Raw genomic sequence first — 16,466 nt, 5'->3', positions numbered from 1 at the left:
TAAAGGACATCTGGAGCATATATTCAGCTCTGATGGCACTTCAGCGATACTTATCGCCTGAAAGCCTCTATTCTTGATATTTCTCAAAGTGAATTTCGACGACAGTATTTTGGAAGATGGAAGAAGAGGTGGAGTCGAGTTTATCATTAGGAGTTCTAATTCTAGCTTGATTGCAGCAGAGGGATGTCAACCTCATGATACTTCCATTCCTGTGGTGGAGATGAGAGCAGTCTGAGAGGATATCTCTTATACTCGTCTTGTCCTAGCGGCTGATCGGATTCAGCTCGAGAGAGATTCAACGGCTGTCATCTGGTGGACTCAGGGTGACACCAGGGCTTGCGTCGAGTATTTCTTATTGTATGATATCCGTGGCCTACTGCGGGGTTGTTTGGATGCTTGAGCCACTCATGTGTTTCAGAGGCGAATAGGGTGGCTGATCGGGTGGCATCCTATGTCGCCCAGCATTCCAATAGTCTGTTACGGGATAGCCTGAAGTCTTCTCGCCTTTTTTGCTTTCTCTTCTTTTCTAATTTTATTTGTTGTACTTATAGTCGAATGATACGATACCATCCGTGTTATCAAAAAGACAACCTGGCTCCGATCGTTGCGGCCCTTGGTCAGGCCAATATGCCTTGACCAACCTACAAGAGAGCGTAGAATCCATGGCATTAATGCCATCAAACAATCGGAGCAACAACGAAACATACTGCGTGCCTCCCAGCCACGCCTTTGTTTTGCCGATTCGGTCGGGCAAGACGTACGCAATCGGTGAGGATAAAAAGAGGACCCGAAGAACAACACCCATCGTTTAATAAAACCTCACACAATTGGGCTCTCTTTTTCCAAGAATAAAAAGATGGTTGTTAATTTCTAGTCCCTAAGACCTATGATGTTCAATAAACTCAAAAAAAATTGTAGTTAGTCTTTATATATAAAAATAAACTTGTATGCAATTCGAGGTGTGTAAGAAAACCCACCAAACCGTCAAATTGATCCAAATCGGCATTTCGGTCTGGTTTGGGTTAGATTTTTCCATATTCAATTTAGTTTTGTTTTGGAAATTTTTGAAACCAGAAAAATTGGTTCGGTATCGATTTAACTTCTTAAAAAATTTACTTAAACCAACCCGACCCATATGTGCGCGCGCGCGCCCATATATATATAAAGCGGTTTACTATTTGGTTTATTCCAACATTTGGTCCATTGGTTCGATGTTGACTTAGACCTAGCCGCCCTCAAATCCTAATCAAATCATCCTCTCGTGCTCTCGTCTCTGGCCCTAGTTGTCTCTCATTCCGCTTGTCCCCCACTCGGGATCGTCCTCCCCTTGCAATTGCCAGAGTAGAGTCCCACTCTCCCTCACCCCTCGAGCAGCCTTCGATCTCTTGAATTTAAAAAGGAATCAACTTGTTAAAGAAAAAGAGCCAAGTGCTCACATTGTTATGGAACTACTGGAGAGCAATTGAAGATGCTATATCTTAGAAAAAAGTAATTCAAATGAAACAATTTTTTATAAAAAAAATTAGTGCAGGGGAAAAGTTTTTGAATTTGGTTGTTGGTTTGTTGATTGTGGATCATCGTCCTCTTAAGGATGGCCGCAGCAAGGATATGATTTATGCGTGATTTAAGAGTGACATCTTCTGATCGGATACTTAAAGTTTTAATTCTGAACAATGAGCAAAGTACTGGTTTCAACTGCTTGATTTGAAGGTACATGCTGAACATGGATTAGTTGTAGACTTGTCTAACAAGCAAGCATAGGCCTGTGGTGGTGCATTCAAACTTAAAAAAAATTATTTATTCAATTTATTAAGTCTAAAGTAAGTTTGACATAAAAAGCTGTTCGGATACAGAACCATTCAAAGTCAATTGGGCTGATTGATGAATTAGAATACTGGTATCCGTTCTCATAGAAGCCTACTACAAGTCTCTAAAAAGATCACGTTAGCCCATTCAAACTAAAATGGACTGAAGCCCATTTTACCCATCCCATCTAGCTGTCTCTTTGATAGAAACCCAACAGCTTGCAAGCTGACAAACCGGACTCAACCCAATCGGTTTTTTTTTTTCGGTTTGAACTGATTCTTGCATAAGGTTGGTTCGGTTTCAATTTTAATTTTGAAAAACCGATTTAAGCCGGTTTCATAAATATCCCTAAATTGATACGACTCTAATCATGGACATCTCGATAAGTAATTGTGATTTAATACAGGCACTCAAATGTTCATGGTCCCAATAAAATAAATTAGGTGGCTTTGTTCTGAAACAGTTTTGCGTAGTGTTTGCTAAAAATGCGGACGAAAAAAAAAAAACGAAATTGCTTTCCAGTTTGACCTAGGTTCTGGCGAGGACATCTTCGTGTGAAACGGAGCACGGGTGCTGCAATTCAACGACAAAGGAAGCAAGGCAAAGCCGGATATAGGTCGGTGCACGTGCCACGAAATGGAAGTGCTTTGATTAATTCTTCAAACCTTATCGCTGTTTTCTGTTTTTTCTTCTCTCTTCCTTCTGGAAGTGAATGTCATAAAGGTCAATTCGTGAGCATATGATCTGATGATGATGAAACATTGAATCAAATCACACGACTTAATTTACAGCCGTGCTTATTAATATATTCAACTAAGCCTTTGTTGAGCAGGTCATCGTTCCACGGCCTCCGCCGGCCTTATTAGACTCCCCCTCCCTCCCTCTTTGCTCGAGTTACCAACCCTGGATGGCAATTGCGTCAATTCTTCCCCTCCAAACTTGGTTGTGATGCACAAAGAAGACATCACATGGTGACCTCCGCCCAATCAACTTTTCCATAGATAGATACATAGAGAGAGAGAGAGAGAGAGAGAGAGAGAGAGAGAGAGGGAGGGATACAGAGAGATGAGACCATGGATCAAAATTCTAGCCCCAGCGCTCGCCGCTGCCACAATCCTCCTCCTCGTCGCCATTCTCGTCTTCTGGTGCCGCCGGCGCCGGCGCCGGCGCCTCGTCTCCAAGACCACCCCTCAATTCTTAGAAACAGGGACCAAGTCCAAAAATGAAAGCCTCCAGGCGGCGCTCGCCAAGCTCCATCTCTCCTACAAGTCTCGCAGCAGTAGCAAATCCGGCCTCCGCTTCCAGCATCTCCACCACCACCATAACGACCATCATCCAGTTGTTGCTGGACAGCAGCCTCCATTCAAGTGGGACGACCACCCGCGGCTTATCACGGAGGCGGTGGAGAACGGATGGTCGCGATTCGCTTTCACAAGCCGACCTTCCCTGCCCTCCGCCCGGCCAACCCCCAGCCCCCTGTGGGGCCTCTGCGCCATCTGCGATGGTGGGACGCCGGTGGAGACCGACTGGGAGGTGCCCCTTGGATCGTCGGAGTTCATGCAGACGGTGCGGCTCAATCCGAGCGGCGACGACGACCCCGCCGTTTGGCGCAGCGTCAGGATGGCCCTTCCCTTGCCGGGCCCGCCCTTGGGAGGTTCCTCCTTCCCTCAAGAAGCCTACTTCGAGATCACCCTCCTGTACCTCCAACCGCATCAGCAACAGCAGGGGCAGCAGGAAAGCGACCGGGTGAAGCTGATCGAAGAGAATTCCATCGAAGGGCAGTCGGATGCCCTGATCCATGCAATGGAGAAGGCTGCTCGTGGCAATAGTCGGATCCAAGAGCCTGGAGCCGTCATCAAAGAGGAATTACGAGGCAGAGACGACAGCGGCCCACTCGTCTCCTTGGGCCTCACTATAGGAGGTCCTCCTCCAACTAGATCATCGCCTGGGACCTATTCGGGATCCATCGGCTTCCACTCCAACGGTTCCGTCTGCCTCGACGGTAACAATAACATATCATAGCATTCATTATTACTCTATATGCACTTCAAAATTCAAATGATCATGACGAAACAGCTGTGGATGAATTAAATTGTCTCGTAAAGAATGATGTGCATGTTATAGATATAAAACATTTCGCTTCAATCTCAACTCTGTACACATACATGTGCGTCGTATCAGGGATGGAGCTGGTGTTGGAGTCGGAGAAAACGGGGTGGACGGAGGTGAACAGGGTGATCGGCTGCGGGTTCGACCCGGGTAAGAAGAAGGTTTTCTTCACGGCGGACTCCCAGCTGATTCACGTGATCTACTGCCACTCCGAGGCGTACAGAAGCCCGCTCTACCCGGTCCTGGCGGCGAGCGTCGACGTGATGGTTCTGGTCAACCTGGGGCAGAGCAAGTTCAAGTACGCCCCGGCCAACGCGCATCGGACGCCCAATCCCTGCTTCATCCGCTCGGCTTCCGCCGACGGTGGAGCCGCGGTCGTCAGCTACGAGGATAGCCGAGAGCTCTTCTCCATGGGAAGGATAGACTCCGACTGGCTTGACGCTGCTAAGCAGAGCAAAAGCGGCAAGAATGGCGACGATGGTGGCAGCGTTGCAACGGATGTCGACGCGGAGTCCGATCTGTTCGAGATTGCCTTGCACAGTTGAAAGTCAAGGCAGACAGCCTGGTGGATTGGAGCGTTTGCAGACCAAACACGAAACTTGGAAAGTGGAACTCAAAGAGATCCAACAGGAATTTAATGATACTCCAGGAAATATATAATCGTCCAATATTTATCAAATTTAAAAACAAAAAGAAAGAAGGTTAGAAGGAGTGGCTTGATCCTCTTATTTCACGAACCGAGAGACATCCATGGCAGCCTTCGAAATTCACGGTTGGCTTTGATCTCCATCCATGGTGCCATTTGGAATGGACAGAGAGATTGATCTTGTTTGTGTAATGAAGACATGGAAGAAAGATCAAAGTGCCGGCGGCGTGATGACAGCGGGATGGGAGTAACGATGGGGACACTCGCTTTGACAGACAAGGTCGTTCCAGTAAAGACAGAAATAGCATCGGACAATGAATGACACGACGATTGCTGTCGTCGATCAAATGCTTCTGGTATGCTGTCCTGTGCTCGGTTGAAAGGAATTATGAAGGGGTTTACGTCGGAATCGCTGCATGTCCATGGGATTCCAGTGGAGCATCCATACTTGATGACTGACTGGCCTCGTCATCATCGTTGCTGTCTTTTATTCAATATAGCGTGCAACTGTTTATCTTGTATATTATGTATATTACAAAGCAATTCACAGATTTAATTTTATCCTAGGGATTGAATTGTCTTTGATTGAATTTATTGGCGTGGCCCAGAGAAGGGTGAGCTCAACAAGATAATTCAGCAAATCAAGTTTCACTCATGGTTGTTTGATTCCATACTTTATATCAATAGGCAACAAAATCCTCGTGGCCCCAAGGTTATGCACGGACGGCTTAACTATCAGCTTCGGTGCATGCAAAAGGGAACAAAGAATCTATTTTAAATCACGAGTTGAAATCCATCCAAGTGTCCTAGGCAACCAAATGAGTACCTCAGGGTCCCATATTACCAAGGGATTGTGATGCATTGTTACTACAAATTAATGACCAAAAAATTGATCTGTCAAACCGTCACACGATCAGGATGGAAATGATTTAGAAATAATATTTCAATTATCTCCACACGGATAAACTTGATGCAGAAAGGTGCAAAGGATGACAACTAGCTGTCAGAAGTAAATATTGATCATCCCTTTATTTCTATAATTCTTTCTATTCTTAGCGGTCAGAGATGACAACAACAAATAGGACACAGACAATTTTCAAAAAGATATGACCCATACATTTTGATGATTACCAAGAACAAATAGCAGACCAAGAAAAGCAGAAAAAAGTATGTTTCTTGTTAATATGTTTGCACACTGTGGGGACATTCATACAAAATTACGAACACTAAGTCAACGTTGCCGAAAGTGGGCTAGATTTGACTGTTTTGAGCCTACCTGAGAATGTAGTAAACTTACACAACAGGGGGGTGGCAGTGTTACCCCTCAGCAGATAAGACGGATCAAGCATATGAGCTCACGACAACTATTTAATGGTAGACTTTCCCTCAAAAGAACGATCTAATGGTGGGACTATTCGCCCACCCAGGACCAAAACAGCATAAATACAACGAACTTAAACTGCCCCTCCTGGCTTTAGTTAATTTGATGTTTGCTTCTCATGTTTACAGATGTCCATATGTGATTTGGCATACCTATAATTCTTGCTAAGAAACAAAATTTCCTTTCCTCAATTCACCCTTCCGGACTAGTTGACGTCGCGATGTGGAAGCTTAGCAGAGGTGGAAACGACAGTGTTGATTTTTTCTACAAGTTCACCAATAATGGGGGTACTTCTTGTCCTTTCTACAAAACTATTTGGAAGGCTCATGTTCTATAAAAGGTAAAAATTTTCATATGGTTAGCTCTTAAATACAGACTTCATATTAGTGAAATCCCAGAGAGAAAAGGATTGAAAGTAAGTTCAAGATGCTCTCTGTGTAGCGCCTGCTCCGAGTCTGCTGCCCATCTCTTTAACAAATGTCCCTTCTTGCCTTGTGTCTTAACCTCAGAGGCCACCCTCCCAATCTCATTGCATTTTGGACCACCTAAAGGTGCAATAAAATTCATAAGATCACGAGGAAAGGTTGGAATCAGCTGCTCACATATGGCATGAGAGGAACTCAAGGATCTTCTTGGAACGACAAGCCTCAGCTTCCTCTATCCTCTCCAAGGTCCTGCACTCCTTCAGCTTGTGGGCTAATCTATGTTCAGCTAGTTCAGTAGACAGTCACCCAAGCATCTCCTCCAAAATATATTGTACATGTCGTCGTGTTGCACTCTCTGGCTCCTTGTTCTTGCAATCTCTCCTCCTACCCTGATCTTCCTATACATGCAACTTGCTTTGTAATCATTTTCCTTAATAAATTAAGGGAAAGTTTCTCACTTCCTCCATATTTCATCCAAAAAAAAAAAACAAAGTTGGCATTCCATGTGCAACATGTATGAATTAATTATTTGAAGGAAGAGATCGAGAATAACAAGGGAGGAAGATAAATTGGCAGAAATCTAAGAAAATATAAGAAAAAAAAGCTTTAACAGCATCTTAGGAAATAAATAGCAAATTTGTAACCATACGAGGCCAACATTTTATCTACCATGATAGAGACCTCAGGTTCTAAACATACTCCAAGATTGTTGAACAAGTAGTCGCTGAACTACAATGAATATCCAAATTCAGAGATGCTTACATTTCTTCCTGCAAGGCTTTTGCGATGAAGATAACCCCAAAATTTTTGTAAATATTTCTTTTCTTTTAATAAAGATTGGAGGAAGTTCCTCACTCCCTCCATTTTTGCATCAAAAAAGAAGAAGAAGGTAACCCAAAATAGACTTGCTAAAAGAACTTGAGAATGTCAGACAATTAAATCCTAGAGCAGGGGAGTGATCAGAGAATAACAAGAACTTGTGTTGATATTATAAATCTTGACCTCAATCTGGAAAACAGTGCCTGCTTTGGACCCAGGCAATCCCCATAGTTTATGTTCTTAGGTAAAATATAGGTCAACCGAACTTCCAAAGGCCAAGAAAATAAGTTTCCAGCGTGAATACAAAATTTCAGTTCTGTCCCACGATCAGATGTCAATAGCAGGAATCGTTTGTTTGGGATGATGCACTCGCTTCCAAATCTCCTTAGAAACTCATCCCGCAGCCGTTTCTGAGTTGTTTTATATTTGTCATGACACCCGCTTCCCCACACTTGCACCCGACCCACTTTTGGTAACTGAGGTTCAGACTGCACCAAATTGATCTTAGAGTTGATTTTTAGTCTCTCATATTAAAACTAAAGTGATTAGTTATCAACAGCGAACAAAACTGCCAGCAAGTTTAGACAACAGTGTTCCAATCATATATAAAGCTGGACAAGCTAATGGCACAACCACAGATCGAAGTATCATTTTCCGATGATGTGCTGGCCAGGCACTATGCCATGTCCTGCCATCCCATGCCAGTGCTCAGAATTCTTGGCACACAATGCACAACATGTCGAGTAGTGGCTTGCAGAGACGATACCATGACGGCGCCATGCGCTGATAAGGCACTAGCATGTCGTGCGAATCTGCAATTTTGCTTCATGCCGACCAACACTCGAGTCCATGGGCAAGACTCAAGAAAGCAACTGCCTAATTGTTCAACTATGTTATGTGTTTGATATCGTGACGTTGGACAGCATAAATCGAGTTAAATCCAAAATTCAAATAGCGATGTCCGGCAATTTAGCGAAATCTAAGTTGGATATATAGCGTAATGTAGTAAAACACAATGTTCTCAATCTTTTTTCTGTTTTTCTGACCGATGAGCATTTTGTAGTCGAAGAAATTTGTCGGCCTTAAAATAACTGCACCTGGATGATCAGTGGCTTTTTTGTTAATTTGCATGAAGATGACTGCATAAATACATTGCTGAATTCACCAATGCTGCAAACCTTTTTCTTGATGCTTGATTATCAGCAGAGGAAACGATTATGCATTCTCTAGGCTATTACCAGATGCTACAAGAGGAAGGCCAGGGAAAGGTGAAAACAGTTCTTCAAGAAACTTAAAAAGTGATATAGTTCAAAAATAATATCTAAGTTCGGAAAAATAATAGAATACCTGAAGTCACCAAATGCAGCAGGAACTCCATTGTTTTTTTGCATCTTCCGTTTCAATAAGCCTGGACTTCCGCGCACAAAAGAAAGGTCATCTTGAACTCATGAAATATATGAAAGCAATTAAAGAAAATACAGACAAACATGAGTGATTCTAAACCTTAAAACTTCTTGACTCTTGCTCGGAACAAGTTGGACCCAGATTTCTCGGATAGCTTCCCTCCGATTGTTGTATGACGGGAACCGAGCCTCGAACTTATGGGCTCGTATTCCCACCACTTTATTCAAACGGTAGGCAACCCTTTCCCTTGGGGGCAAAACGATATCCAAGGAAAAATTGAAGTGTATCGTACTCCAAAATTGAATGACGTGATTGCTAATTCTCTCCGATACCCACTTGCTATTTATACATACTCTTGCATGCGTAGTCTCACAGGACATGGGATTGTTAATTCTCAATAGTCATAATGCACGTGGCTGCTACGTACTGAAGTTCTCAGAAAGAACAATGTTATGTAGACCTCGTCGCGTACCTGGGCATGGCTCAGGAAACCCGTTTTGTTGCTCATTCCAGCTACATGCAAAGCAATATTTTTTTGATATACATGAAATAACTAATATAAAAAATAATTTAGCATAATTAGGCAACATTATGCCTTGTTGGTGAAATTGTTCTAGATTTTATAAAATTACTTTCCTTGATACCTATTATATAATCAGAGCGAACGACCCTAAGACTTGAGTATTCTATACTACGGTGAAGTCTCTCTTTTTTTTTTTTTTTTTTGGTAAAAAATAGGAGGGGAGGGGGAGGGACCAGCCCACCCGCGTAGCAGCCCCCACTGCCCCCCTTCCACCAGAGAATGTTCGATACAGGTCGCATGTTTTCGCGTGCCTTCCCCGACCCATGGGCTTACCTCACTGGGCTCACTGCCTCATATGTGGGTACGTCACTTCAGCACTACCTTGGTACAAGTGGAAGGAAAGCATAACCGCCAGCAAGCCATCCGGGCGTGGGGCATCCGGTCCCCTAATTTAATCGACGCCCGCGTGTTTCGAACCCGGACAGCTTGGACGGAATTATCGCCCCCTTACCGCTAGGCTACCACCTTGGTGGCTGTGAAGTGTCTCTTGGAAAGTAGGCTTTTGTGCGGGAATGGTAACTTGATTTGAGAGGAGTGGTGGATTGGACTCGAGATATATCGGTTCAAAAATGAAGGGAAAAATGTTGAGAACCTTGTATAACATATATACTTCTACATGGAATAATTACACTACAAGAAATGTTGGTTTTGCCGACTAACTTTTCCCGACGCTAGGGGAAAGCGTCGGTAAAGGTTGGCTCACAGCCAACCTTTCCCGACGCTTTGGGTTAGCGTTGGAAAAGCGAAACAAACAATGACGCTCTAAAGCGTCGTTATAAGTTTAAGAAACTACGACGCTTATAAGCGTCGTTAGAAACCTTAAAACCCCAACACCTCGCTCGATCGGCCCCTGATTTCCTATCTGCAACGACGCTCTAAAGCGTCGTTATAAGTTCAAGAAACAACGACGCTTATAAGCGTCGTTAGAAAACTTAAAACCCCCACCTCGCTCGATCGGCCCCCTCTCCTCATTTCCTATCTGCGAGCCCTAGCCCCTCTCCTCATTTCCTATCTGCGAGCGCGCCGACTTCCCCGCTGCCGTCGACCTCTCCTTCTGAGGTAATCCCTAGCTCGATCGGCCCCCTCTCCTTCTGAGCCCTAATCTCACCTCCATCCCTAGCCCCGATCGGCGATCGAAGACTCCGCTACTCCGCCGCCGTCGACCTTGCCGTCGTCTGAGGTAAGCCTCCTACTCCTCCTTCTCTTCCTTCTCCTCCTCCTCCTCCTCCTCTTTGTTTTCTTCTTGTCTTTAACTCTCGCCCGGCCCCGTCTCCTCATCCTCTGCCGGTCGATGCCCTAGCGCCGACATCTCACCTCCATCCCGAGCGAGCCGTAGCTACTCCGCCGCCGTCGACATCGCCGTCGTCTGAGGTAAGTGATCCTCATACTCTCCGTAAAGAAATTTTCGGGTAAATAATTCCAGTTTTCATGTTACTAGCAGAAATTCATTGCTATTTGTATGGTATTTCCGATGATTCTGTCATAATAATGGAGTCTATTTCATTCCTTAGCATCAGGTGGTCTATTTTATCTAATTATTTCATTGACAGTCTGATTTGGGTCCTGACATAAAATTAAAATATGTGGGAGAATAGATGGTGTTTTCTTCGAGAGGTAGATTTCTGCCTTTTATTTGTCAGATAACTTCTATTTATCTGTGATTTTTTCTTCAAAAAAATTCTTATTCGTCAATTCTTTCACAATATGCAGTTGTAAGATAGTTTATATTAATGATTATATACGAAGTTTCCATAAGAGTGTGCAAAGGGTCGATCTCCTTCTACCTTCCCTTGTTCTTCTCTTCTATTTCATTTAACATTTTTAAAACTCCTGTAGGTATCCCTTCAGGGGCTTGCCGCCATTCAAGATGCAGCCCAAACTCTTTTAAGGCCTGTCTCATGTGACCAATTTGATAATATTAGCACGGGCTTTACAAAGTCTGTGGGGGCAAAGCTCATGTGACCAAAGGTCAAACTCTATAGGGGTTTTTATAATCCCCTAGGCCTTCCTGACCTTGTTCTGTATCTAGGAAACATTCTCAAATTGGTCTTTCCATGCCTAGAAGACCTTGAGCCATGCAAGAAAATGGTTTTGGTCATTGCCCCTGCTTTTGGTGTGCTAGACTTTTGATTGGGACCATAATTGTGGGTTTGCACTTCGGTGCCACATGGTTACTTTGTTAGCATGTAAGGACCTTGTCTTAATGGTTTTGTTTCAATTTTCATGTTGGAACTCAAATGTCGGCCAGCTACCTTGGCAATTCCTAGGAAAGATGTCAATACCATCTCTTGAGCTTGTGATGGGCCTCAATGCCCTCTTATCTATATGCATTCTTTTTGTGGTAATCAAATGATAAACATTTCTTTTAACTGTTATTACTGTCCATTCTTTGACTTCACTTACTGGTTCCTCTAAAAGTCACGTTTCTTTTTTCTGTCAACGAACCACCTCTCTATTAGTCCTGTCATTGGTTATGCCAAAAACTTCTATGGACATGTCTTAAGCAACAGACAGCCAACTTAGTCGGCATATGTATAAGTCAACATAGACCAATTGATGAAGGCTATTCAAACACTTAAGAGTAATTGTCAGAATATCGTGAACCAGATGATTCCAGACATCTTCCATCAGAATGTAATTACTCTAGTCACCTGTGACCTCGTCTGCAGCCAATTAAATATAGAAGAAGCAGAAGCCATGTTACCCTTTTCATGTCTAATAAAATGCGGTGGTTTCTCCCACCATTTTGCTTAAAAAGAAAGAAAGAAAGAAAGAAAGAAAGAGATAGGAGAAGCAGACAACTATTATGCTTGTTTCTCTTTAAGACACATATGATAAAAATTTGTAAAATTATCATCAATAAGTTAAGCAGTTGAACCAGTGTGGAAGAAATTAATGTTCAGATCAGCTCAACTGATGTCATGGTTGTTCCTCTTTTATCAGTGCATGTCAATGTCTAGACTAGTTCAAAAATAGTGATAAGTCAGTGCTTCAGCCCCAAACAAAAAAGCCTAGAACAATTTGATTCTATCTATGATTTAACCTCTGAACAATTTGACTCTGGTGAACACCTAAGTATATGGCTGGAAACTCTGAGATCATATATACCTGCCTGTTTTGCTGTCAGCTTCACACATTGGTCCACATTGATAGCATGATGCACCCAATTATACTTCATAAATAACTGAAGTCTCCAATCACTGAACATATATGGGATGATATCTTACAATTAAGTTATCTTTGTTGTTAATTATAACAATACAGAAACATGGCTTAAATCCTAAAAAGAGTCCCTAGAAGATAACATGAAACACAGTTTCCATAACTTCAAATAAGGAATGCTCTAGGTCGCTGATCAAATCTCTTAAAGTGCATACAATCTCACTACCATGCAAATAGAATTCCTAAAACACATTACTTTTGTAAGATAATATGATTACTGATGTTTCATATCCTGCAAAGGCAATTCACTTGAAGATAAACTCTGCCGCAACGTAAACATCAGTATAAACAAAACCATACCTTCTGTGAACTGGTACTCTTCATGTGCCACATGTTAGCTGGTGATGAGATAATTCTGTGTTGGAACCTTATACCTCCTGCCTTTGTATCCCTTATGAGTGAATCTACTACTGTTGCTTGACCTCTGGATTCTTTCATGATCTAGCTTGGGGTTCGACCGACCTGGATCAAATTACTGAACAACATATGCTTCTCGGAATCTTATATTTTGTATTAATAAAATTTGCCAAGATCTTTTTGTACCACGATTTCGTATTGGTGATTCATACCCTAATTTCGTTTATTATTGTTTTATATTACTTGCAGTTCAATCAGTATTTTAATAGAATGGACAAAAGTTGGATAAATAAGTCGAGATCCAGTGCCGAATATTTGAATGGAGTTCAGAATTTCATTAAATTTGCTTCTGAGAAATCTGAAATGAATGGGAATATTTTTTGTCCATGTCAAAAATGTGTAAATTATTATGCTATCGCTCCACAAATTGTTGAAGAACATTTGCTATGGAATGGTTTTCTGAAGGGTTATACAGAATGGATATTTCATGGAGAGTCTAAATTGTCATCTTCATCTAACCAACCCTTAGTTATAGAACACACTGCTAGTATTGGATCTAGTAACACAGACAGAAATCCTGTTGTAGAAGATGATATGAGGGGCTTACTCAGAGATGCTCTTGAACATAATATTAGAAATTTAACAGATTTTAGTGGAGAACAAGAAGGAGCTCCAATAGGTGATGAGCATACCGTTACTGAATCTATACATGTTGAGGAACCTATATACTCTGAAGATAACACAACTCAGTATCATAACTTGCTGAAAGATTGTGACAAAGAACTATATCCGGGTTGTAAGAATTTTACGAAGATTTCTTTTATGGTGCATTTATTTCATTTGAAATATTTGAATGGATGGTCTGGGAAGTCTTTTACTATGCTTCTTCAATTATTAAAAGATGCATTTCCAGAAGGTGTTATTTTACCGTCAACTTCTTATGAAGCCAAAAAACTAGTAAAAGACCTGAATCTTGGATATGAGAAGATTCATAGTTGTCCAAATGATTGTATTTTATATCGTGGTGATAATATTAATGAAGATTCGTGCCGAACATGTGGGTCTTCACGATGGAAAAAACAAAATGAAGACGAGCATGATTTGTCGAATGAAGTGGATGCTACACAGTCTAAAAAAATTTCGGCTAAAGTTTTGAGGTATTTTCCTCTCATACCTAGATTGAAAAGGATGTATGCATCATCAAAGACGGCTTCCTTAATGAGATGGCATGATGAAGGACGTACAAGGGATGGAATGTTAAGACATCCAGCGGATAGTTTAGCATGGAAAGCATTTGATGATAGGCATCACGAATTTGCTTCTGATGTTCACAGTGTAAGGCTGGGTTTGGCAACTGATGGATTTAATCCATTTCGAACGATTAGTTCTACATACAGCACTTGGCCAGTTGTTTTGGTTCCATATAATTTGCCACCATGGATGTGTATGAAACAGTCTTCACTCATTCTGTCAATGGTTATTCCCGGTGATAAGAGCCCAGGTAATGATATAGATATTTTTCTGCAGCCTTTAATAGATGAATTGAAAAAGTTATGGCAATGTGTTGATGCATTTGATGCTTTCACTGGCCGAACATTCAAATTGCGTGCAGCTCTTATCTAGACAATCAATGATTTTCCTGCATATGCTAATGTATCCGGTTGGAGCACTAAGGGGCGTATTGCATGCCCTTCTTGTGGAGATTTAACTCATTCATATTGGTTAAAACATGGAGGAAAATTCTGTTATATGGGTCATCGAAGATGGTTAGAAGCAAATCATCCATTTCGACATCAGAATAATCAGTTTGATGGTACCATAGAGTTGCGATCTGCACCTATTCCGCCAACTGGAACTGAAGTTCTTAAACAAACTCATGGCACTAACTATATACCTGGTAAGGCATTCAACAGTTCAAAGAAGCGGGGAAGGGGGGATGTTGGCAGCTCAGTGACACAGGTTTTTGAGGACGCTGACAACTTCGAGAATGATGACAGTATTTATGAACAGGAAAATGACGATGGCACAAACTCGGTATCTACACAGAAGCAGTTATGGAAAAAAAGGAGCATTTTCTTTGAATTACCTTATTGGGAGTATAATCTTCTTCGACATGATCTTGATGTCATGCATATAGAAAAGAATGTTTGTGATAATTTGATTGGAACAATGTTAAATCTTGAAGGAAAGACTAAAGACAACTTGAAAGCGCGTCTTGATTTGAAAGACATGGGCATAAGACAAGAGCTTCATCCGAAAGAACAATCCAATGATAAATATTTTTGTAATATTTTATACCTCCTGAATGTATACTCGTGAAATATACTTTTTGTTGTAGGTGGATGATAATGGGAGGGAGCCTGGTAGGGTGGAGTTTTATAGGATGACTCACACCCACCGAGATGGAAGCTTTGTCCGGGAGAAGTCAAGAGATATAGTTGTATGTATTCATCTTTGACTTGTGCTGTATTTTTTTTTTTGGTTCTATTATTCGCATACATTAATTTGATTTTTTTTTTGAGAGATATAGGATAGGGCAACAAATCTTATTTCAGAGCGCGTCGGGGGGTCATCATCATCCGACGCGAACAATCATATTGAAGCTCAAGTGCTTACTGAATTGATGGGCCCAGAGCGTTATTGTCGAGTGCGGGGTTACGGCATTGGAGTTATCCCCACTCAGTTGTCTTCAGTGGGCATGGTCAGCTAAGAGGTAGATAGATTGAACATGAGGCATGGTCAGCTTGAACTATTTTGCTTTGAGATAAAATTTTTGATATATCAATCTTCAAATCTAATGGTTCAATTTTTTCTTGATGGTCCACCTTTTTCCTAGAAAAAAAATCTGTAAATCCAATTTTGGTAATACAGAAGGATTACATTTTTTTAGGAATTGGTGGATCTTGTGAAAAAGAATGATATACATCTGATAAAACCGAGTCGTGGTGGCTGCTGCATGTTGAGTTGATACTATATGATGGAGCATGGCATTTGATTTGAGTACAGGCTCAAGCATGGCTCTGGAAAGAACAGAGTCTTGTAGAGGTGCGATGAAATGCAGCTCTTGGAAAGTGAATGACATTTGGACTTAAATGGTAAGCTCTCGGAGAGGGAGCATTTAAACTAGAGCAGTAGGTTGATTGGAGAGCAGTGGAATGGATTCGAGGGGGAGTTAAATAGGCACACATATAAAGTGGAATGTTGAGGATCACATATAAGGCTTAGACAACATGGATTAATTAGTGGGAGGTAGATAGGTTGATTTATCTGGTTGGGTCTAAAATATAATGGCTTAAGCTTTTAAGTTGAATTGGGTTCTAACTTGTATATTAGGACCTTCTCCAGGTTAGAGTCGGATTCCACATTTTGTCATAACACGAGGCATGGTCAGCTCGAACCATTTTAAAGGCTTAAGTTTTTAAGTTGAATTGGGTTCTGACTTGTATATTAAGACTTTCTCCTAGTTAGAGTCAGATTCCACATTTCTTCCAAACACAGGCATGGTCAGCTTGAACCATTTTACCCCCACATGATATTTTTGATATATCAATGTTGAGATCTAATGGTCCGTTTTTTTTCTTGATGGACTTCCTTTTCCCTAGAAAAAAATTCTTGAATCCAATTTTATTAATTCATTGGATCACATATTTTTAGTTAATTCTGCCAGGGTGCATGAAGATGCAAATTCTGTACTGACTCTAGTTCGGAATCAGG

General features: G+C 41.7%; 1 protein-coding gene across 1 annotated transcript; it reads left to right on the top strand.

The window, feature by feature from the left end:
• The first annotated feature begins 2,629 nt into the window (after positions 1 to 2,629).
• LOC103696623 (uncharacterized) lies at positions 2,630 to 5,122 on the top strand. The gene is made up of 2 exons (XM_008778307.6): positions 2,630 to 3,808; positions 3,988 to 5,122. Exons 1-2 carry the CDS (start codon positions 2,872 to 2,874, stop codon positions 4,458 to 4,460), a joined length of 1,410 nt encoding a protein of 469 aa, XP_008776529.3. The 5' UTR covers positions 2,630 to 2,871; the 3' UTR covers positions 4,461 to 5,122.
• Positions 5,123 to 16,466: the final 11,344 nt, after the last annotated feature.

The sequence above is a fragment of the Phoenix dactylifera genome, chromosome 11 (assembly GCF_051530095.1).
Source record: "Phoenix dactylifera cultivar Ajwa chromosome 11, Ajwa_hap1_PhDact_Kaust_v1.1, whole genome shotgun sequence".
Classification (NCBI taxonomy): domain Eukaryota; kingdom Viridiplantae; phylum Streptophyta; class Magnoliopsida; order Arecales; family Arecaceae; genus Phoenix; species Phoenix dactylifera.
This window is presented reverse-complemented; position numbering and strand designations above follow the sequence as displayed.